The sequence below is a fragment of the Xenopus laevis genome, chromosome 6S (assembly GCF_017654675.1).
Source record: "Xenopus laevis strain J_2021 chromosome 6S, Xenopus_laevis_v10.1, whole genome shotgun sequence".
NCBI lineage: Eukaryota > Metazoa > Chordata > Amphibia > Anura > Pipidae > Xenopus > Xenopus laevis.
In genome coordinates this window covers 118,527,421-118,550,291 of record NC_054382.1, presented here as the reverse complement: position 1 = coordinate 118,550,291, position 22,871 = coordinate 118,527,421, and the positions used below count along the sequence as shown (strand labels likewise).

General features: G+C 40.9%; 1 protein-coding gene across 39 annotated transcripts in view; it reads right to left on the bottom strand.

Annotated features, from left to right (window-relative positions):
• The window catches only part of LOC108719750 (regulating synaptic membrane exocytosis protein 2), a 358,076-nt gene that overhangs the window by 17,420 nt on the left and 317,785 nt on the right, over nt 1-22,871 (bottom strand). For all 39 annotated transcript variants that reach the window (XM_041567991.1, XM_041567957.1, XM_041567969.1 and 36 more), the window contains one exon: nt 22,157-22,398. In XM_041567991.1, coding sequence (XP_041423925.1) covers nt 22,157-22,398 — 242 coding nt within the window. The remainder of the gene's footprint in view (nt 1-22,156; nt 22,399-22,871) is intronic.

Below are 22,871 nucleotides of genomic sequence, written 5' to 3'. Positions count from 1 at the left end.
TTAATATGCCACTTAATTTGATATAAACCATATGTTGCTCAAGTATTCATTTTGGGGTATAGTTTTCCTTTAAGCACTTTCCATTAAGGCTTTCAGACCAAGGGGCCTATGCACTGGTTGCAATGTAGATTTCACCCCATTGTGTAGCACGTCCCATTAAAGTCAATGCAAAGAAACCCTCAGGAACCTGCAAGTGGCAACTGCTTACCATTTGCTGTGATGAACTGGAAGTGGAAATAGAACTAAAGAATCACCCTGAGTGTCAATGGTACCCATATGGTTAATCGAGTGGAATTGGTACCCATATGGTTAACAGAGGGAGTAAACAGCTGCTGTACTATCTGCTGACCAGCAGGATTCGCTGATACAAAACACCAGAGAGCAAACACTTTGCTGTGCCTGTGAGACAAACACTCTGTCCAAATAGTGCAAGCTAATGAGAACAAATTATTTCTGGTTGCTTGTACCTCTGAACACAAGAGTAATTAAGCCATTAAGAAGGGAGAGTGATGCCAAACACACAGCCCTGTTATTGTCAGCTTAAACTCCCAGCATTCTCAGTGAGCCAATGAGCAACTGCTTGTCCCACAGGGTACTGCCATTCTCATTGAACAGAGTGAGAGGCAGCTGACAGTTGCTTTAGGTGATTAAATTGCTGGGGTTCAACATGCCGTCAATGTCATTGCCTTACAACAGTGGATCCCAACTGTAGAGCTGGAGGGACCCAGATTGAAAGACAGTTAAAATTAAGTAAGATTTATCAGAAAGGTCTATAAAAATACACCAGTAAACCCTCAAAGTAATGCTGCTCTGAGTCCTCTGTCAAAAGAAACACAGCATTTCTTTCCTTGTATTGTGTACTCATGGGCTTCTGTATCAGACTTCCTTCTTTTGGCTTAAACCTCCAGGGCTAGGGCTTGAGCATGCTCAGTTTGCTCCTCTCCCTCCTCCCCTCCCTGCTGTAATCTGAACCCAGAGCTATGAGTGAGCAGGGAGAGACTCAGGCAGGAAGTGATGTCACACCAAGCTAATACTGCAGCTGCTATCCTAAACAAACATTGGGAGCTTCTAGAGCTGTTTACTCAGGTATGGTAAAGCATTCTGCAGAATAAATATAGTCTTAAAGCTTGCACTATTGTTGCGAATCTATTGGCAGTTAACTGATTTGGTAGTTTTCCTTCTCCTTTAAGATGAGATTTGAGGAAAATGGTTATTGGCTCAACTAGATACTTTTGCTCCTACCCCAAAAATAATCTGTCCATCAACTGTTTTCTCCAGTGTAAATTCTATCTGATCCCCCCATAAAAATCCCTGTGTGTAGCAGTCTCCATTTTGCCGCAGACGAGAAGAAACAGAAGGCGAAGAAAAATATTCCCCTGGGCCACTATCTCTGCAGAGAACCACTGCACCTGTCAAAGGCAGATCTATAAAAATCAAAACAAGGCAAACATGTATAAAAAAAACAAAATGCTTAGTGGGGGTTAATTCATTCGGAGCAGGGCTGGTACTAGGTGTTGGCAGAACATGGCTAGGGTGCAATGTTGGGTGCCACTAGGTATATATGTCTTCTGTCTGCCTACCCCTACTTTACACCTTGTGTGACAGAGTCAGCATTTTCTAAATTGTACATCCCCTCCTTTCTCTGTGTGAGTGGTGAAAATCACAAAGTGGGGCAGGTAATGAGCAGAGGAGCTGGGTGCTATCGGCTTGCCATGGGCACCCTACAACCTTGTTCCAGCACTGGTTCAGATTTTATCTTTAAAGGGGTTGTTCACCTTTAAATTAACTTTTAGTACGATGTAGAGAGTGATATTCTGAGACATTTCGCAGTTGGTTTTCATTTTTTATTATTTGTGATTTTTGAGTTATTTAGCTTTTTATTCAGCAGCTCTTCAATTTGCATCTTAACCAATCTGGTAACTAGGACCCAAATTACCCTAGCAACCAGGCATTGATTTGAATCAAAAACTGAAATATGAATAGGAGAGGACCTAAATAGAAGGATCAGTAATAAAGAGTAACAATAACAATACAAGCGGCAAAGAGTCAGATGAAAGAGGCAAATAACTATAAAACTATAAAAAAATAAATAATGAAAACCAATTGAAAAGTTGCTTAGATTGGCCGTTCTATAACATAATAAAAGTTACCTTAAAGGGCATGTAAAGGCAAAAAACATAAAATCCCATTTTTACTTTCTTTAATGAAAAAGAAACCTATCTCCAATATACTTTAATTAAAAAATGTGTAGCGTTTCTATAAGAAACCTGACTGTATGCAGTGAAATTCTCCCTTCATTTACTGCTGTGGATAGGAATTGTCAGATGGTCCCTAACTGCTGAGCAGGGAAACAATCATACTTATGAACAGCAGGGGGAGCCCCCGCCTTACTTCCCAGCCATGCAGAACTCAAGCAGCTTTGTTTATGATGATCCCTAAGCAGCCCAGACCACACTGAGCATGTGCACAGTCTTAGTCTAATTGGTGGTCTATGGAGGGCTACAGAATGACATCCCTATGATAACTGCATATAATGAGCATATGGAAAGCATCTAGGACCTGGGCTTGACTCCAGCCAGGGTAGTAGATTGTATGGTGTTCCTCTGGGTACCCGGGCTTCCATAGACATTCAGCTTTATTGGCTCCTGATCAAACTGACTGTACATGGTATGAATGTAATGGGAACCTTAGAGTGTAAGCTCTATTGGAGCAGGGACTGATGTGAATGATATATAATCTCTGTAAATGGCTCTGGATTATGTTGGTGCTATATGAATAATATAAAGGCTAATAAAATGGGGGAAATGACTCCTAGTAGTTCTCACTGTAGTGAATAGGAAGTGCTCTCCCTATGGCCCATAAGAGAGAATTGTGAGATAAAGTGGACTGACAGTTATGAGTACAACAGCCACATCCTGAGCTCTTTCAAGTGAGAAATGATTGGGAAACGACTTACAGAACAAGGAGTTTGAAGGCCATCATATGACAGACTGATTGTATAACAACAATCAAAAGGGGAAACAGCACAGAGAAGTTTAGTCCCCCATTATTAACTTGCAGAGAAGACAAGCAGTCTGACTCTCAGAGCCCAGTTCATTAAGCTCCACTGCGACGGTTATGCAATTGGTATATTCTATATTGAATCGAATTTTCTTCCAGTTGCCGAACCCTTCACTTCTGTCGGTTGATGAATGCGCTTCATTTATTCCTGAAGGTTATTTTTAGAAGCCCACTCATTATAATGACATCTGGAAGGAGGCTCAGAACAATGTGATTCATATCTAGTTGCCATACCGTACAATCGGAGTAACATCATATTCAACTCTTCAGGGAGCTTTGCTTCATATAAACTTTCTAAGAAATAACAGCAGCTTTAGCTCGCAAGCTTCTATCTTGGTTTGATGAATGATGCACCGAGAGTGCCAGATTTAATTGTCAGCTATATGTAATTTTCTCTAGAAATGCAAGTTATTTTATTGCTCTCGGAATCAAGCTTTATGATGTGCCCTGTTGTTTTCTCTTAGGGAACCCAGAGTTAAAAAAATTCTCATCCACAATATATTTTGGTGATGGCATCTTTATCATCACATGTCTTTCTGCCACAAGCAGGCTTCCATATCCACAACCCCCCAAATAAAGTATAGCTAAGGGGTATTTACTGTACAGCTTGGGCTGCCGTAGGGAGATTTTATATCTGTCTATAAATAGGAATATTTATAACATTAAAGGAGAAGGAAATCTTCCGAAACAATTTATTGCCAATACATTAGCCACAATAGTGCAAGCTATAACACTATATTTATTCTGCAGAATGCTTTACCATACCCGAGTAAACAGCTCTAGAAGCTCTCTGTGTGTTTAGGATAGCAGCTGCCATATTAGCTTGGTGTAACATCACTTTCTGCCTGATTCTCTCACTGCTCACTCATAGCTCTGGGCTCAGATTACAGCAGTGAGGGGAGGGGAAAGGGATGGGGAGGGGAAAGGGATGAGGAGGGTAGAGGAGCAAACTGAGCATGCTCAAGCCCTAGCCCTGGAGGTTTAAGCTGAAAACAGGAAGTCTGATACAGAAGCACATGAGTACACAATAGAAGGAAAGAAATGTGGTGTTTCTTTTGACAAAGGACTCAGAGCAGCATTACTTTGAGAGTTTACTGGTTTATAGACCTTTCTGATAAAGCTTACTTAATTTTAGCCTTTCTTTCTTCTTTAAAGTAGAAGGAAAAGTAAAATAACTGGATGGTACCAAGTTCTTAGACATCGCAGGCTTCTTTTCTTCAAAAACCACACCAGCATGGGGTACTGTTTGTTTAGCAACATAATCTTCATTCATTCCCCCAGGTGAACCCTATGCCAACATTAGGAGGACACATGCCCACTACCGATATCTTGAATGGGTCTGTACTGCACATTTGCTCACCTTAAAACCAAGAAGAAAATGGTGGCACAATGCTCAGCAAACAGTATCTTGGCTTGTATGTTTTTTTGAAGAAGAGGAGCACCAGCCTGGGATAGTTGGTAAATACACATTAGAAAGGGTCCAAATGAAAGTTAAGTAACCTCACCACAGTTGGGAAGAGGCTTGGGTGCTCTGCCCTGAGCCTTCAGCTAAGGGAGTAGATCCATCCCGTCTAGTAGTTGAGTAGGCACTCAAAAGACCAAACATTCCAGAAGGCATGAACATAAAATGCACAAGGCTACCTTTATTGTACAAAATAAACATCAACTTGATTTTACATGCCTGCTGGAATATTTGGTCCCTTGAGAGCTTTCTCAACCACCATAAGTTGGGATAGTAGGTAGACAATTAGAATGAATGAGGATAGGTGGGGGTTGCCAAGAAGAAAGTTGAGCAGTTGCAGTTCCCCCATTCCTTGGGGGCTGTAGGCTTAGACCTAGGTATTGCGGCTGGTATGGTAAATACATCCATAGGGTATGGTCACTGATCATGAGTGTTCTGAGAAACAGTCCTTGAATTTAAAATACAGGATAATAATAAACTAGAGTCACATGATTGCAATCCTTTTAAATTGTGACCACACACACACTTGCAAGCAATTAATGCAAGACACTAAAGAAGAAGAGGGGGAAAATCAAGGGTGCTGCTCACTATGTATTCAAGAAGCCCAAGATTTGATTCCTCAGAAGAGCATGCTTTATTTTAACCCGGACCATTCCTGAAGAAGTGAATGCTGAACTCGCAGTTGCCTCGAGCAACCAGTGCTGCAGTGGGACAGAACCCCGCTGGCATAACTAGGGCAGGGCTCTTGTCTGTTCAGCCTTTGTGGCATCCAAATAAAACAGGGAGATTATTCAACACGAAAAACATTCATCAGCAGTTGAATAGCAAATGGCAGCAATCTACTCTCAGCACACATTATAGATGCTACTTCACCTTTTTTTAAAGCAGACTTAAATTCGTTTTAAACCCTGCCCAGTCAATAAGCTTTTTATTTATGTGTATGCTGCCTGGCTGCAATGAATGTATGTAAAATAAACAAGGTTTGGTTCAAATCTTACCTGTGTCCTGGTATAGGTGGCAAACTTTATGTTGGGAAGAACCCTGGACATCACTGCATACACAAGTAGCTTTATATGAAAAAAAATATACATACTATATCCATACGTAGTACACACTGTGATTAGTGGTGCACGGGCAACAATGGAGTTGCTGTCTGTGCTTGAGAGAAAGGATAATACAATGCAAGCTTTTTATCTGCAGTTGGCATTTCAGTACACTCCCATGGGTACAATACCCATAGATAAGAATGGGGTCAGTTAGCTTCCGTATTTCTGTGCCGTGGAATTGATGTATAAACACCCTAAATCAGCCTTTGTATATCCTCAAAAATACATATTTTGATCATTTATCATAGGAGAACAGATAATGCGATGTCAAATGTACAACCAAAAAAAAAAAAAGACAAATAATTCAGTATAGGGGATAAGTAAGAAAGAATAAGAAATAAGAAGAAGAATAAGAAAGGGGAAGCTGGAACATTTCAGAAGTAAACATCTTGATAAATGGCCCTCGTATAATGTTTTGAAAGAGGGAAAAAATTGAGTAAACAAAGAATCTTCTTGGGCATAGCCGTGATATATTAGCACATTACGGACACTGAGGATAGTTTTTGTTTACAGACCCAAAGGCCTGTGACGTAATCAGATTCCATTGAGAACAAAAACAACAAGAAATCAGCAGAAGAGGAAACCGTAAGGAAAAGAACACACAGAAAAACAATAAGATAAACAATTCATCTAGAGCAGGAATAGGCTACAAGTGCACGTCAAAGCACACCAATCCTATTGAAGGTGCCAATCAGGTGTGCAAACAAAATATTTGTATGCGGACACGTAATCTCAATCAAGAGCCTTGCTGCAGGCGCATTAAAAAGTTCCAAAAGGAGAAAGTCTTTGCAACCAAAGCCTACACAACAGTAGGAACTATAGTAGGTCCTATAACAGCTCTTGCCTGTTGGATTACTAAACATCAGCTCTCCGGAGTGGGGAAGAGATCTCATGAGCAATAGTGGAAAGTAATGCAATGGTTGCAAAGAGTTAACAGTGGAGACATTGATGGATCAGTTTAAGTTGCTAGGGAAAAAAATGTTCCTTCCTCTTCAGTCCTACCATCTGCCCATCCAATCTGATCACTGTTCTTCTCAACTTCAATTCAAATTCAGCTCAGATAAGTGATAAAGTGGAAATAATGTTTTTTTATTAGATGGAACTGGGCACAAGTTCTATGGAAGAGATGCCATTAATATTGGTGACCTTCATACTGGGCTTTTCGGTGTATCTAGGAGAGCAAATAGACTTTCTTCCCAAATCTTAACCTAAGTCACCTTCAGGCCAGATTCATCATGCCACTATTTCAAGCCCCCTCCCCAGGCTGAGCAGCGGATGAGTTTGGGATCCACTGACCGAAATGATAATTACATTTTCCTCTTAAACTTCATTTTCTGCAGAGAACTTTACTGTCATTTGAAAGCACACAAGGACATCGAACTCTGGAGCTTTTGAGAACTTCAAATCCCTTTATTAAGCAGAGGATGCTGGGAGTTAAAACTCTCAACAGTGGTTTTGGCAATTCTATCCTGGCGAGCTTTTATTTCATGGACCTTACTGCCATACATTTACTTTTATTCAGTGAGCTAAATGTTTCCTATACACAGTTCTCTACCTGTTTGTATTAACTCATGTTTGATAAATGACATATTATTAAGCCCTTAACAGCCGCTTGTCATCCATACTGTACAGCAGAACATAAGGTAATAATAATAATTATGCTTCGCTTTCTCATTCCTTCAGTTTAAGCACGGAGGTGTCAAGCAATTTGTCCTCTTTTAACACATAATTTAAATGAACCTTTCCCAGCTCCCTTCAAACATGTTCTAAGAGACATATTGTGCTTTTTATTCAGAGCACCCCAATTACACAGAAGGGTTCAATTGCAGGAGACACATCCCACAATGACATTAGAATCATGGCTTTTTAATCAGTCACGCTTTCATTTTCAGCTGTTTTGTCTTCTAAAATACTTCATGTACCAAATAAAACAGAAGAAACAACCATGTACTCAGACTTTACAACATGCAGGCGATCATATCACATTGCCACATTCTATTAATTGGCCTCCAAATCTGTAGCAGTGGGATAAAAACCTCTGGAAAGCGCCTGGGGCTTTTAGATAGCAGGTATAGTAGAGAGAGATGGTGCCTATAGTAACAGTGGGATAATAGTCTCTGGGAAGGGAGTGTGACTGTGGGATAACAGGTATAGTAGGGAGAGATGGTGTCTATAGTAACAGTGGATAATAGTCTCTGGGAAGGGAGTGTGACTGTGGGATAGCAGGTATAGTAGGGAGAGATGGTGCCTATAGTAACAGTGGGATAATAGTCTCTGGGAAGGGAGTGTGACTGTGGGATAGCAGGTAAGTAGGGAGAGATGGTGCCTATAGTAACAGTGGATAATAGTCTCTGGGAAGGGAGTGGTGACTGTGGGATAAGCAGGTATAGTAGGGAGAGATGGTGCCTATAGTAACAGTGGGATAATAGTCTCTGGAAGGGGAGTGTGACTGTGGGATAGCAGGTATAGTAGGGAGAGATGGTGCCTATAGTAACAGTGGGATAATAGTCTCTGGGAAGGGAGTGTGACTGTGGGATAGCAGGTATAGTAGGGAGAGATGGTGCCTATAGTAACAGTGGATAATAGTCTCTGGGAAGGGAGTGTGACTGTGGGATAGCAGGTATAGTAGGGAGAGATGGTGCCTATAGTAACAGTGGATAATAGTCTCTGGGAAGGGAGTGTGACTGGTGGGATAGCAGTATAGTAGGGAGAGATGGTGGCCTATAGTAACAGTGGGATAATAGTCTCTGGGAAGGGAGTGTGACTGTGGGATAGCAGGTATAGTAGGGAGAGATGGTGCCTATAGTAACAGTGGGATAATAGTCTCTGGGAAGGGACTGAGACTGTGGGATAGCAGGTATAGTAGGGAGAGATGGTGCCTATAGAAGCAGTGGGTACAACAGGCTCTGGGAAAGGATTGTGGCTGACTAGGTTAAGTTATAGCTGTAGCAAAAAGCACAAGTACAATGGTGATGGCAGCACTTTATATTGTTGCTCAGCTTTCTTTGTTAAGGCACTACTAGGATACACATTACTGGACCAACATTATTTTAAATAAATATACTATACAAGAGAGCAAGTGCCATGTGTTAAGAGATACTGTAGGAAGGAATTCTTTGCCCCGTAGTGCTTACAATGTAAATGGATGGACAACATACAAATAATCTTTGTGTTTATTTCTACCTAGTTATAGGCTACTGTTGTTTAGAAGTAAGATTGCTATTTTACAGTTATCCTTTTGGTTTATTGCAAGGAAGATTGGTCTTGGCAGTTACAAATGGAATGACTTCATTGGTAGAACAAGGTCAGACAACAAGTAGGAAAGTAAACATACAGTACATTCCTTTGCTGTTAATAAAGCCCCCGCTTCCGGCAAAACTGATCAGCATGAATGCATTCTATAGTATCCCCTTAGTACAATAAAAGGAAGGATTTCATGCTAAATCGGAATAATGCAACCTAGCTATTATCAGACTTTGTCTCTCGTTTCTTCTCCCTTAATCAGGAAGAAAAATATAAAGGCAATGGCACAAACGGAACAGACATGCCCTCTGAATTTTGCACCCTGATTATTGCCCACAATGGGAATTACTCCGAATATCTGGCACTTCTTTAAAACACTCATGAATGTATTGTGCAGAACAGAGGGTGTTCGGGGGGTATTTTGTCTCTATGTGGGGTAGACTAAATACTTGATGCATGCCACTGCCGTTAGTACAGCAAACTTCCCAATGCAGTTGCACTTTGTGGAATAATCCCGAAAATGCACTATTTGGGACTTCCTTAGAAAGTGGGAGAAGTTCATTCCACAAATTTCACCCTGAGGTGCAGCTCATTAAATCATAATACAGGCCCCATTTTTATCTATCCCGAAAATATCTTCTTTTTTGGAGGGTTACTATATATTTAAACTGGTCTTTATGAATATGAAAGAAGGAATGTAGCCTGTTCTTTCAAGGGATTCTGTCAAATGTTATGGTGTCGTTTTTATTTCTGGATTACACCGTTTACACTGCAAATACTTCACTCTACAATATAAAATTTAATTCCTGAACCAGCAAGTGTATTTTTTTTAGTTGCAATATTGGTGTGTAGGAGCCATTTCAGGACATTTTGCCTGGTCATGTGCTTTTAGAAAGAGCCAGTGCTGCACTATGGAACTGCTTTCTGGCAGGCTGTTGTTTCTCCTTCTCAATGTAACTGAAGGAGTCACAGTGGGACCTGGATTTTTTTACTATTGAGTGCTGTTCTTAGATCTACCAGAGTGCTGTTATCTGGTTACGTTCCCATTGTTCTGCTAATAGGCTGCGGTGGGGAAGGGGAACAGAGGGGGTGATATCACTCCAACTTGCAGTGCAGCAGTAAAGAGTGACTGAAGTTTATCAGAGCACAAGTCACATGACTGGGGGCACCTGGGAAATTGACAATATCACTAGCCCCATGTCAGATTTAAAAATGATAAAAAAAAAAATCCATTTGCTCTTTTGAAAAATGGATTTCAGTGCAGAAGTTTGCTGGAGCAGCACTATTAACTGATGTGAAAACATGGTTTTCCCATGACAGTATCCCTTTAAGGATAAAGTAGGGAGAAAGAAACCTGATTTTTGAGGAAGAGGCTGTATTATGACTGTCCTGGCTTCCTTTATTTTGTGATTTCAGCCTTTCATAGAAAAGCAGAGTCCGCTATTACAGATTAATTGCATTTTCTGCTAAGCAATGTCCTCCCTTCCACCCCTTTATCTACAGATAAATTGATTACCTGCCAGCGAACAATTTAAAATATTCAGCATTTGTTACATATAGAGGCTACAGTGCTACACTCATTGTGCCTTAAAGCGGAGCAAAAAGAGAAAGGACACGAGTCTCTGCAACTCCCTGGCAGCTTTTGCAAGTTACTGATGACTTTTCCGTTAATAACAATACTAAAAACCATGAGGCACTGCAAATGTATGTGAGACATCTGCCTGCGATTTTATAATATTCTAATTAAAAAGAGAGTATGTGCCAACCGTAACAGAATGCCAAATGTTACAGCAGATAAATTGTATCGGGCTCTTGTGTTCAGCAATGATGACTTTACACGGAGGCTCTGCAATGGCAGAAACACTTATCTCCAACACTACTTCTTCCTAGAATTACATTCATTTAGAAGATTGCCCTGTGTGACAATCTTTTAACCATGATTGTGTCTTTTAGGTAGAACATTTAAGCAGATATCCTAATCACGGAAAGACAGGAAAGAATAATGCACACATAATGACACCGCAGCTTACGCTGACATTGAGTCTAAGACTGATGTTTCCATGTGATGTAGACATTTTGCTTGACTCTAAAGGCTAAAAGTTGCAGGAGTAAATGGTGTGTCTAGTGATCACTTACTGTATCTCAGACCTTCTCCTATTTGTCTTTCTGTCTATTCTGTCTATTGAGTCATCTTAGTATTTCCTGGCCCAGGGACCCTAGCATTATCTGGCACTGTGAAGCCAGCCTATTTCTGACATTAAAGGACATGTAAAGGCAAAAAATAAAATCCCATTTTTACTTTCTTTAATGAAAAAGAAACCTATCTCCAATATACTTTAATTAAAAAATGTGTACCGTTTTTATAAGAAACCTGACTGTATGCGGTGAAATTCTCCCTTCATTTACTGCTGTGGATAGGAATTGTCAGATGGTCCCTAACTGCTGAGCAGGGAAACAATCATACTTATGAACAGCAGGGGGAGCCCCCGCCTTACTTCCCAGCCATGCAGAACTCAAGCAGCTTTGTTTATGACGATCCCTAAGCAGCCCAGACCACACTGAGCATGTGCACAGTCTTAGTCTTGTAAAGATGTTTAACAAAGTTACAAGATGGTGACCCCCTGTAGCCAACTTTGAAAGCATAAATTATTTGTTTGATTAGGCTTGTGGTGCAGTAAGTTCATGTTTATATTTAGAATACAAAAACAGCATTTCTAGCCTTATTCTATTTTAGACTTTACATGCCATTTAAGGCCCCAGCCTATTTCCTTTAATGTGACCACCTGTGCATCAACGTTTCGCGGGGGATTAACCCTCCCTTCGTCAGGATACAAACATTTGTGCTACAAACATATTTAAAGCATAGGGATACATAGAGTCCCGCCCAATCGCCAGTGGGAATAATGAAAAATAGCGATAATGGTAAACCTCCCGCTGGTTGTGAGCAGTACAATTTAATTCTGTTTATAATAATTGGCAACCATATATGTTTGAAATATGCATTTACCAAATTGGTTCAAAAGGGACAATATGTAATTATGTTTTGTCTTTGAAGTGTAACTGGACTTTGGACGTTTATACCAAAACTTGGATTTTGTGTGTCAAGCCTAACTTTGGAACACCCTGGTGGATTATAGGCAATTGGGCGGAACTCTATGTATCCCTATGCTTTAAATATGTTTGTAGCACAAATGCTTTTATCCTGACTAAGGGAGGGTAATCCCCCCCGAAACGTTGATGCACAGGTGGTCACAACAAATAAAAAGGGTAAACTCCCCACCTACAACATATATGGTGTTTGTGCAATTCTCTTAAATATTCTAGATTGTACTGACGTGTGCCGACCGTCTAGAGAGACATATGCAGACCACCAAGGCAGACATACCATAGGAAAGGTAAGAGGTGCGGTGCATCTACATACCCAGCTTATTTCCGGCACTTTGACCCCAGCCTATTTCTGGCATTGTCACTGTGGCTCCAGAATTATGTGGCAGAATGGTCCCAGCATTTCCCAGCACTGTGGCCCCAGCCTATTTCCGGCATTGTGGCCCCAGCCTATTTTCTGCATTGTTGCCCCAGCCTATTTCTGGCATTGTGGCCCCAGCCTATTCCAGCATTGTGGCCCCAACCTATTTCCGACATTGTTGCCCCAGCCTATTTCCAGCATTGTGGCCCCAGCCTATTTCCGGCATTGTCCAAACAAAACAAAACACCAATGGCACTACTGATGCAGTTGAACCGGTGACAGGTGTTTATTAATTCATAAGAAAATGGCAACATTTTTGGCATATACAGGGCCTGTCAGGCTTGACAAATGGCTAATAAACACCTGTCACTGGTTCAACTGCATCAGTAGTGCTATTGGTGTTTTGTTTGGACACATTCTAAGGCCCTTGGCAGGTTTGGGCCTTACACCTGACGGCACCTGACACCAAACTGGTGTGGTGAACTGGTGGAAGCACTTCAATTTGGGGTTAATTTCCAGTATTGTGACCCCAGCATTACGGTTCCAGCTTTTCCTGGCTCTGTGACCCCAGCATTATGTTGCAGAATGATCCCAGCACCGTGGCCCCCACATTACATGAGAGGATGGTCCCAGCATTTCCCAGCACTGTGGCCCCAGCATTATTTTGCAGAATGTTCCCAGCACTGTGGCCCCAGCATTACATGAGAGGATGGTCCCAGCATTTCCCAGTACTGTGGCCCCTGCATTTTAAGACACACCATAGCTGTTTCAGTCCGTAACTGCCTCCTATTCTGCACACCGGCTCCCACAGCATGAAAATGTTATTTGAATCATAGTGTGGTCTCCCATCATACTGTCATACCCATCAGGGAAGTCAATGTGTATGTGCTCTTTCTGTAATACCCATCTAAATTCTAGCACCTTGAGTTATAACTACTGGAGGGGAAAACTTGAGGGAGAAGTATAGTGCCTGTACAGGTGATCCTCACTTCTCCCCATCCCTATCCAGGACAACCATATTATCTACACCATGTGGATCTAACCATATGGCAATTCAGATTCTTTTCTGTTGCTTCATAGTTGTCCACCTATGAAACAGTTAATTCACTACACTCTGTGCCGCAATTACATTTGGTAAATGATATCCTTCTCATTTAAGTAGGTCTTGGCATCTCCAGCCACAAAACTTCTAGAACAGTAAAATAGGACAGCCTATGAATAATTGAACGTGTAAGGCTTCTAATAGAATCAGATGCAATAAAACATGAAGATTTAACAAAGCCGGGCCAGGAGCTTCACAGTTTATACGGGGGCATGTTTATGTTTTGCGACTGATCACAACAAGACAGGACAAAATACAAAACACACACCAACACAAGTATAAAACACATTCCCTTGCAGAAATGTCCTGCTTCTAAGAACAGAAGTAGAGCATTCCCATTGAGAATAGAAAGAAAAATAAATTGCATAAAGCTTTTACTCATTGTTCCCAGGACCGTTTATTGAATAGGGCAGAGACGGTGTATGCTTTGGGCTCTTGGAATCAGAAGGGAACCTTTCTCAGATACAAAGGATGTATTATATAAAGTAAACATTAGAATGTCTTTTTAGTATATTCAATATATCCACTGTTGTTGTGCTACAACTCCCAACATCCCATCCATAATCGAGGTTTATGACATTTTTGTTTTTAAAATGCAGCTTTCACAAAGGTTTCAAGGGTCTTAAAACCAAAAAGTGAACACCTGTAACTAATATTATATCGGTCTATTCAGCAGCATAGCCAGTACAAACCAGAAAATGCAGAACATTCTTTAAAAGTATCCTTTAAATGAAAATACATTATTAAAGGAGAAGGAAAGCTACGGAGGCATTTTATTGCCAATAGATTACCTGCAATAGTGCAAGATAGAATGCGATATTTATTCTGTAGAATGTTTAACCATACCTGAGTAAAAAGCCCTAGAGGCTCTCTGTTTGTTTAGGATAGCAGCTGCCATATTAGCTTGGTGTGACATCACTTCCTGCCAATTTATTGCTCTGGGGGGGGGGGGGAAGAGGAGCAAACTGAGCATGCTCACGCCCGCAGCAAGGAGGTTTAAGCTGAAGGCAGAAGTCCAAATAGATGGGATGAAGTGCAAAGGAAGTGCTTTCCATTTCACCACCCTGCACTGAAAAACAGACAGAGTGCAACTCTATTTCTTGGACCTATGTTGAACACATCTGAATGTGTCCCTCAAAACAAATTAAAGCTTTTCTAAGCACTTTTGAAATTTTAGGTTTTTAATTTTCAAGTTACAGGTATGGAACCTGTAATTTGGATCTACTAGAAAATCATTTAAACATTAAATAAACCTGGTTCTGCTTCCAATAAGGATTAATTATATCTTAGTTTGGATCAAGTACAAGCTACTGTTTTATTATTACAGAGAAAAAGGAAATCATTTTTAATATTGTGGATTATTTGGATAAAATGGAGTCTATGGGAGATGGCCTTCCCATAATCCTGAGCTTTCTGGATAACAGGTTTCTGGATAAAGGATTCAATATCTTTATCACTACAGGTATGGGATCAGTTATCCGAAAACCTGTTATCCAGAAAGCTCCAAATTACAGAAAGGCTGGCTGTCTCCCATAGACTCCATTATAATAAAATAATTGAAATTTTAACCAAGTATTTCCTTTTTCTCTGTAATAATAAAACAGTAGCTTGTACTTGATCCAAACTAAGATACACTTAATCCTTATTGGAAGCAAAACCTGCCTATTGCATTTAATTTAGGTTTATATGATTACAAGTAGAATTAAGGTATAAAGATCCAAATTACGGAAAGATTCATTATCTGGAAAACCCCATGTCAAGAGCATTCTGGATAATAGGTCCCATACCTGTAATTGTAAACCTGCTAATATAATAAAACAGCTGCTGTTCATTTCCTTTAAAAGATCAATGCTCGTCCATGTTCAACAACAAAATAGTCCAATAAATAGATCCGTGTCTATTTTTCAGTGAGAAACTGAAAGCCACCTGTTTGGTTCTTTTACTGGTTAATATCACAATCAAGTAGTGATGTTGCTTCAAATTGTTTTGAGGATTTACAGTCCCTTTATAAGATCAATGTTCAACTGTATTCAACAACAAAAAAGTCCAATGAATAGACCTGCGTTGTTTATTTTTCAGTACAGAACAATGGAATTGAAAGCACTTTCCTTTTACAGCATGCCAACCATTTGTTTCTGTATAACGGTTATACCAACAGGCAGTGCTGTTTACTAAAGTGATGTGCGGGTCGGGATTTCCCTGACCCGCACCCAAACCTAACCCCCCTCACTTAGCCCGCCCGCATCCTCGTTTCCGGGTTGCATTTACAGACCCACCGCCCTGCAGATGATGTCACAAAAGGGGCGGGGCGAGCAGGCGCAGTGGCGGAACTACCAGGGGAGCAGGGGGTGCGAGCCAGTGCCCGCACCCCCGGCAGCCCGTGCGCCACTGAAAATGCGGCTGTATAGAGGGGGGCGGGGCCCGGCTGCGCGTCACGCACCAGGGCCCGCCCCCTCTAGTGACGCTACTGAGCAGGCGCAGCGCCTATAAAAGACGAACCCGGAAGTAAGAAGCCGGCATTTGACGGTGGTGGGCGTGGAGAGCAGGAGAAGAACTCAACCCGCACCCGCCTGCGAAGAAGCGTGCGAGGTCAGCCCCAACATCACTGTTGCTTCAAACTGCTAATATCTTAAAAACTAAAAAAAAAAGTAAAATGCAAAAGTGGTTAGTAAAGAGCTCTGAGCAATTTTACATGACTTTGTTTTGAGGGTCTATATCTCCTCCTTGCCCTGTCATGTATTTGCGGTTTCTATTTTTGCTGTCCCTAGAATTACAAGGCAATTGGTAAAAGCTGCCGGTACTTGTACATAAACAAATCCCTCTCAAATAAAGTGGAGCATGTACAGTAGTCATGTATCCGCTGTAACACTTCCCAAAGCCAGCTGAGTGGGCAGAATTCGCAAACCAAAACAATATCTAATCTCCGAAAGAAGCGCGATTCAGGGGCTGAGTCATTTTTCCCTCCATTCGGGTATTTTAGAAACAATGACAAATGACTGTAAACGACTGATCAAGTTACGTTGGTTTGCTAAATTCGGAGCCATGCTCTCTATCGCCCCCGTCTCTCTGCTACTGAAATAGATACAGCTAAAAAAAAACTAAAAATAAAGTTGCTTATTTATGTCATAAAAATGAATGTGAAAATGTACATCTGCCACCCTAAAAGAACAAATATAAGATCATTATATTGCACAAACTTGCCCGCAACTGTCACAAGAACTCACTTTTAGTTAGGGATGCACCAAATCCTGGATTTAGTCTTTTTCAGCAACATTCAACGAAATCCAACTGCCTGAACTTAATCCTTAAAATCACGTGACTTTTTTTTACTTGAGTAGCGCACAGTTCTTTTAAATCTGTCCTAATTTGCATATGCAAATTAGAGTTGTTTGGGTGCAGGATTTGGCCGAATGCCAAAATACAGGATTCTGCTTTTAACTTAATCCATATTTTATGCCTGTGTTACAGGTACGGGACCTGTCGTCCAGAATGTTTGGGACCTGGGATTTTTCAAATAATGGATCTTTCCATAATTTGGATCTTTGCACCTTATGTCTACAAGAAAATCACGTAAACATGATAAAAAACCCAAAAGATTTGTTTTGCTTCCCAATAAAGGTACAGGTAAGGGACGTGTTATTCAGAATACTCAGAACCTGAGGTTTTCCGGATATGGATCTTTCCATAATTTGGATCTTCATACCTTAAGTCTACTAGAAAATCATGTAAACATTAAATAAATCCAATAGGCTGGTTTTGCCTCCAATAAAGATTAATTATATCTTAGTTTGGATCAAGTACAAGCTACTGTTTTATTATTACACAGAAAAAGGAAATCATTTTTAAAAATTTGGATTATTTGACTATAATAGAGTCTATGGGAGATAGCCTTTCCATAATTCGGAGATTTTGTCATGTAATCTAATGATTCAGAGATTTTGTCATGTAATCTAATGTGGATTTTATAGTTTTTGTATTGTTTAATACAAACTTTCTCCAACTCTGCAGAACCAGTGGCTGCAGCAAAATAATCCTCCAAATAAAATCCCAGTTTATTTGTTTAAATCTGGCTCCATGATCTTTGTCCCTGCAGCTGGAGTTGAAAACAGTAAAGGGGATGTAAAAGCAAAAATAAAATCAAATACAAATCTCTACACAGTCGCCAACTGCTCTACAGGGAAACAAATAAAGCTGCTTGAGTTCTGCATGGCTGGGAAGTAAGGTGGGGGCTCCCCCTGCTGTTCATAAGTATGATTGTTTCCCTGCTCCGCAGTTAGGGACCATCTGACAATTCCTATTCACGTGCAGTTTATTTTTTGCCTATACATGCCCTTTAATGTTCTAGCTGGATAAAAGAGCATGCAATAGATCAAACAGGCTGGCAGAACTACACATGAGAAACACTGCGGCACCTATACTGTTAAAATGTTCCTGTATTTCTAAAGAACAAGGAAGAATTCTCAGTCTTTTGCAAGCTGTTTGCTGATTTAGCTGCCAGAGCAGATGAAGAGGCACCATGAGGGCTGCAACACGGATACAGTAATGCTAACGTGGCACTCTGAATGTCACCGCTCTCTACAGCCCCAGGAAAGTCAGATGCCGGCTTCTGGCTTATACCTAGCAGTGTTACAATATACAGAGCAAGGTCTGCATATATATATCTGTATATATATATATATATATATATATATATATATATATATATATATATATATATATATATATATATACACATACATACATATATTTATTTATAATACAGGTATGGAATCCATGAACCCAGAAAGGCAGTCTCCCATAGTCAATTTTATTCAAATAATCCAAATTATAAAAACGATTTCCTTTTTCTCTGTAATAATAAAACAGTACCTTGTACATGATCCAAGTTAAAATATAATTAATCCTTATTGAAAGCAAAAAACAGCCTATTGGGTTAATTTAATGTTGATATGATTTTCTAGTAGACTTAAGGTATGAAGATCCAAATTAGGGAAAGCCCCAGGTTCTGAGCATTCTGGATAACAGGTCCCATACCTGTATATACATATAATACACAAAAACTATGAATATCTTGTAAATGATATCCTTTTAAACGTTGAGTTCTGATGTCGTCAGTTATAAACGGTGAGTTCTGATGTCATCAGTAATAAACGGTGAGTTCTGATGTCATTTCTGTCACATGACTCACTGAACTTTGTGTATTATAATAAATAAAGTACCCCCAGTTGTAAAATATGAGGATATTAGAAGTTACCTCGGATTTCCATGACCTTGTGTTTTTATATGGTCATGAAACTCCTCGGTAACTTATAATATCCTTATATTTTACAAGAGGGGCTACTTTATTCACTATATATTTATACTTTACTGTGTCTAAGGCAAGTGATAACAGCCCTCTTGCTTACCGCTCTCTCTGTACATGGAACAAATAACGAATCTTTCTCATTATACACAGTGACAGCTTTCCAAGTGCATTTAACTGTTGGTAAGATGAGTTGAAGTCACACTTACTCAGTGCAGTACAAGGAGTTGCTAATAAGTGGCCAGCACTGAGGTACAAGTGATAATTAACATGCAGGGGCTGATGTGCCCCCCTCTCTCCTATGGAGATACATTTAGAGAGAGCTGGAGGGGCTCATCCCACATCGGAGACTATAATCCAAGATGAAAAATACAAGTTGATTAAGTTTAAATCTAAAGACGATTAATTGCCGCTATGTTTTGCTAGAAGCTGTCCCTGTAAGTGGCGTGTTCCTGTGTATGAGCGTCTGTTCGGGGGACAAGGCAGGCCCTGAGGATGTGTCCAGCACTAGATGAGGAGATATTATATGAACTAAATTAATTCACTGAGATGGAAGCTGCTTGTATAGTAAATGGGGCTGTTAATTTGAACAGAACACTTTACACATGAGAGTTTTGTTGGCCCGAGGCACAATGAAAGCCTCATTCACACACACTGGAGACTTTGCTGTTGGCTTCAGCGCATCTCTCTGCACATGATCAGACTTAGGCAATTGCTCCTGCTGCTACATAAAGAGTTACTTGCACCACTGACCTCATACAATAATCCCATCACAACTCAATGATAAAATATCCCCTCCAACCACTTGCTGAGCACAGGGCAACATGGAGACTGCCAATGCTACAAAAAACGGCAAAGCTGAACTCTAAAGCTGAGGGTTAGATTCTCAATTGAGGAGCAGGCAGGGAGTCTGGTTATTCTAAAGTACCAGCGAGAATAAAGTAGGAGGATGAGAACAGTGATTTAGGGGCAGAAGGAAGAGGATTGGCATTTTCTCAGTGCAAAGTTTGGTTTGTAGGGCGTCACCTTGTGGCAGCAAATATGCTGGAATTAGTAATATGAGAAAAAACTTGCACCTGACCCTCAAAACCCACACCGGCCCTAACTTGTCAAACCTTAACCCTCACCTGACCCTAACCTGCCAAACCTTAACCCTCATCGAACTTAAACTGCCAAACCTTAACCACTATCGACCCTAACCTGTCAAACTGTGCAAAGTTTGGTTTGTAGGGCGTCAACTTGTGGCAGCAAATATGCTGGAATAAGTGATATGAGGGTCAGAGAAAAAACTTGCACCTGACCCTCAAAACTCACAACGGCCCTAACTTGTCAAACCTTAACCCTCCCCTGACCCTAACCTGCCAAACCTTAACCCTCATCGAACCTAAACTGCAAAACCTTAACCCTCATTGACCCTAACCTGTCAAACTGTGCAAAGTTTGGTTTACAGGGCATCACCTTGTGGCAGCAAATATGATGGAATTAGTGATATGAGGGTCACGGAAAAACTTGCACCCCACCCTAACCCTCAAAACCCACACAATCCTAACCTGTCAAACCTTAACCCTCACTTGACCCTAAACTGTCAAACCATAACCTTCACCAGACCCTAACCAGCAAAATGTTGCCATTGTAGGACCAGTGCCCAACCTGTACCTGCATCTTCCCGCTCTGTACGCTACATTTGTCTGTGCCTCTGGTTCTATGAGAAGGAATGTTCAGGAGCAGAGGAGAGCTGTACTTCCCCAGTCTGACACACACCCATAACCTGCAATGATCATCCAAATTTCAACCTGAACCAGCCCACCCAAACCCATTTTGGATCGACTTGCACATCACTAGCTGAAATTATTGGAAAAACCCTGTATTGAGTGACTTCTGCTCAAAATTCCACTTTTTTTTTTGCCCCTATGTTCTGCTGTACATGGATTGCAAGCCTTGTGCCTTAAAGCACAAGTAACACACTTAAAATAAATTACTTTCAATGGGTGAGTAGAAAGCCATAAATGCCTGTTGATCTGGTTTATGAACAATCAATGAGCACCCCAGTGTATTATAAATAGTTTATTTGTTGCCTGCAGTTCTATGGGTCCTAAACGCCCTACAAGAATTGGAATGGTAGCTCCCATGGCTACTTAATATCTCATTTATATAAAATGTATTAGAGCTACAGGAGCAAAGACACAAATGTTTCTTAAACCAGGCACATTGAGCTGTCATTAAATAAAGGCACCTTCTATCTGAGGCATATATTGCATTCCTACACCTATGCCCCAGAGTCATTGTTATCAACAAAACTTTTGATACTGTTGGGTCAATGTAAACTCATAGCAACCAATCAGCAGGTAGCTCTCACTGGTCAGCTCTCTTATAGGTTACTAGACCTGGACAAATTAACATTTTTAATAAATCACCCTGATATGGCAGATAGTCCACAAACATATTAAAGGAGAACTAAACTCGAAAAATGAATGTGGTTTTAAAATTTTATATAATGAACTTATTGTACGAGGCTAAAGTTTCAGCTTGTCAATAGCAGCAATGATCCAGGACTTCAAACTTGTCACAGGGGGTCACCATCTTGGAAAGTGTCTGTGACACTCACATGCTCAGTGGGCTCTGAGCAGCTGTTGAGAAGCTAAGCTTAGGGCTCGTCACTAATTATCCAGCAGAAAATGAGCTTCCCCTGTAATATAAGATGATGCTACAGAGCTGATTATTAAATTCTGATGCTAATTGCACTGGTTTCTATGCTGCCATGTAGTAATTATCTGTATTAATTACTAATCAGCCTTATATTGTGACATTTCTATTCTATGTGTACTGTATATTGTGAGTGGGTCCCTAAGCTCAGTAAGTGACAGCAGCACAGAGCATGTGCAGTGAATCAGCAGAAAAGAAGATGGGGAGCTACTGGGGCATCTTTGGAGACACTGATCTTTACTGCTAAAGGGCTGTGGTTGCCTTGGGCTGGTACAGAAGCACAAAACAACATTTCTAGCTACTTCATTAGCAGGGGCGATTCTGGCTATAATGCCGCCTGAGGCGGCCTTCTTTCGCCGCCCCCACCCCTCCCCACGGCACTAACCTTTATAGCGCCGGAGAGGGCAGGGGCGGTCCGCGACGCTTAGTGCAGAGAGCGCAATAGCGCTCTCTGCACTAGAAGAGCCGAATTTCCGGTTTGAAAACCGGAAATTCGGCTCTTAGTTACCAGGAGCGGCATTTTTGCCGACCCTGGCAACCAGGGGGGCGCTGCCGCCTGAGGCGAGTGTCTCAACTCGCCTCATTGGTGGAGCGCCCCTGTTCATTAGTTAAGCTTTGCTTCTCATTTAAAGTGAAATTAAAAATGTAAAGTAATTTTCTATGATTGAATGCAAGGACAATATTAAAGCCATAAATAATATTGTTGTCCTACCTGTTTGGCTGAGCTGTGAGGTACTTCGGCTTTTTCGCGACAAGCCCACGATGGCCACCATTTTGGCTCCTATGCTCGACCGTCTCTTCTTTCCACCCGCACCCACAGAGCCCACAGCCGTGTCGGATTGGCTTCCGTCATTCTTCTCCAGGGTGTACATATCCCCTCCAATGCTGGTACTTTTGGTCATGTTCTTCCCTGAGACGCCCATTTGCCTGCTTTGCATTTTGGATGCCAACGCACTGTTAGGCAATTAGTGGGGTTTGTATGAACGCAACCAAAAAAAAAAAAAAAAAGGAAAGAAAAGGGGAAAAGACAGAAAAGGAAAGATTTCAGTAGGAGAATAAAGGAATTTAAAGGACAAGGCAAGGCAAAAAATAAAATCCCATTTTTACTTTCGTTAATGAAAAAGAAACCTATCTCCAATACACTTTAATTAAAAAATGTGTACCGTTTTTATAAGAAACCTGACTGTATGCAGAGAAATTCTCCCTTCATTTACTGCTGTGGATAGGAATTGTCAGATGGTCCCTAACTGCTGAGCAGGGAAACAATCATACTTATGAACAGCAGGGAGAGCCCCCGCCTTACTTCCCAGCCATGCAGAACTCAAGCAGCTTTGTTTATGGCGATCCCTAAGCAGCCCAGACCACACTGAGCATGTGCACAGTCTTAGTCTTGCAAAGATGAATAACAAAGTTACAAGATGGTGACC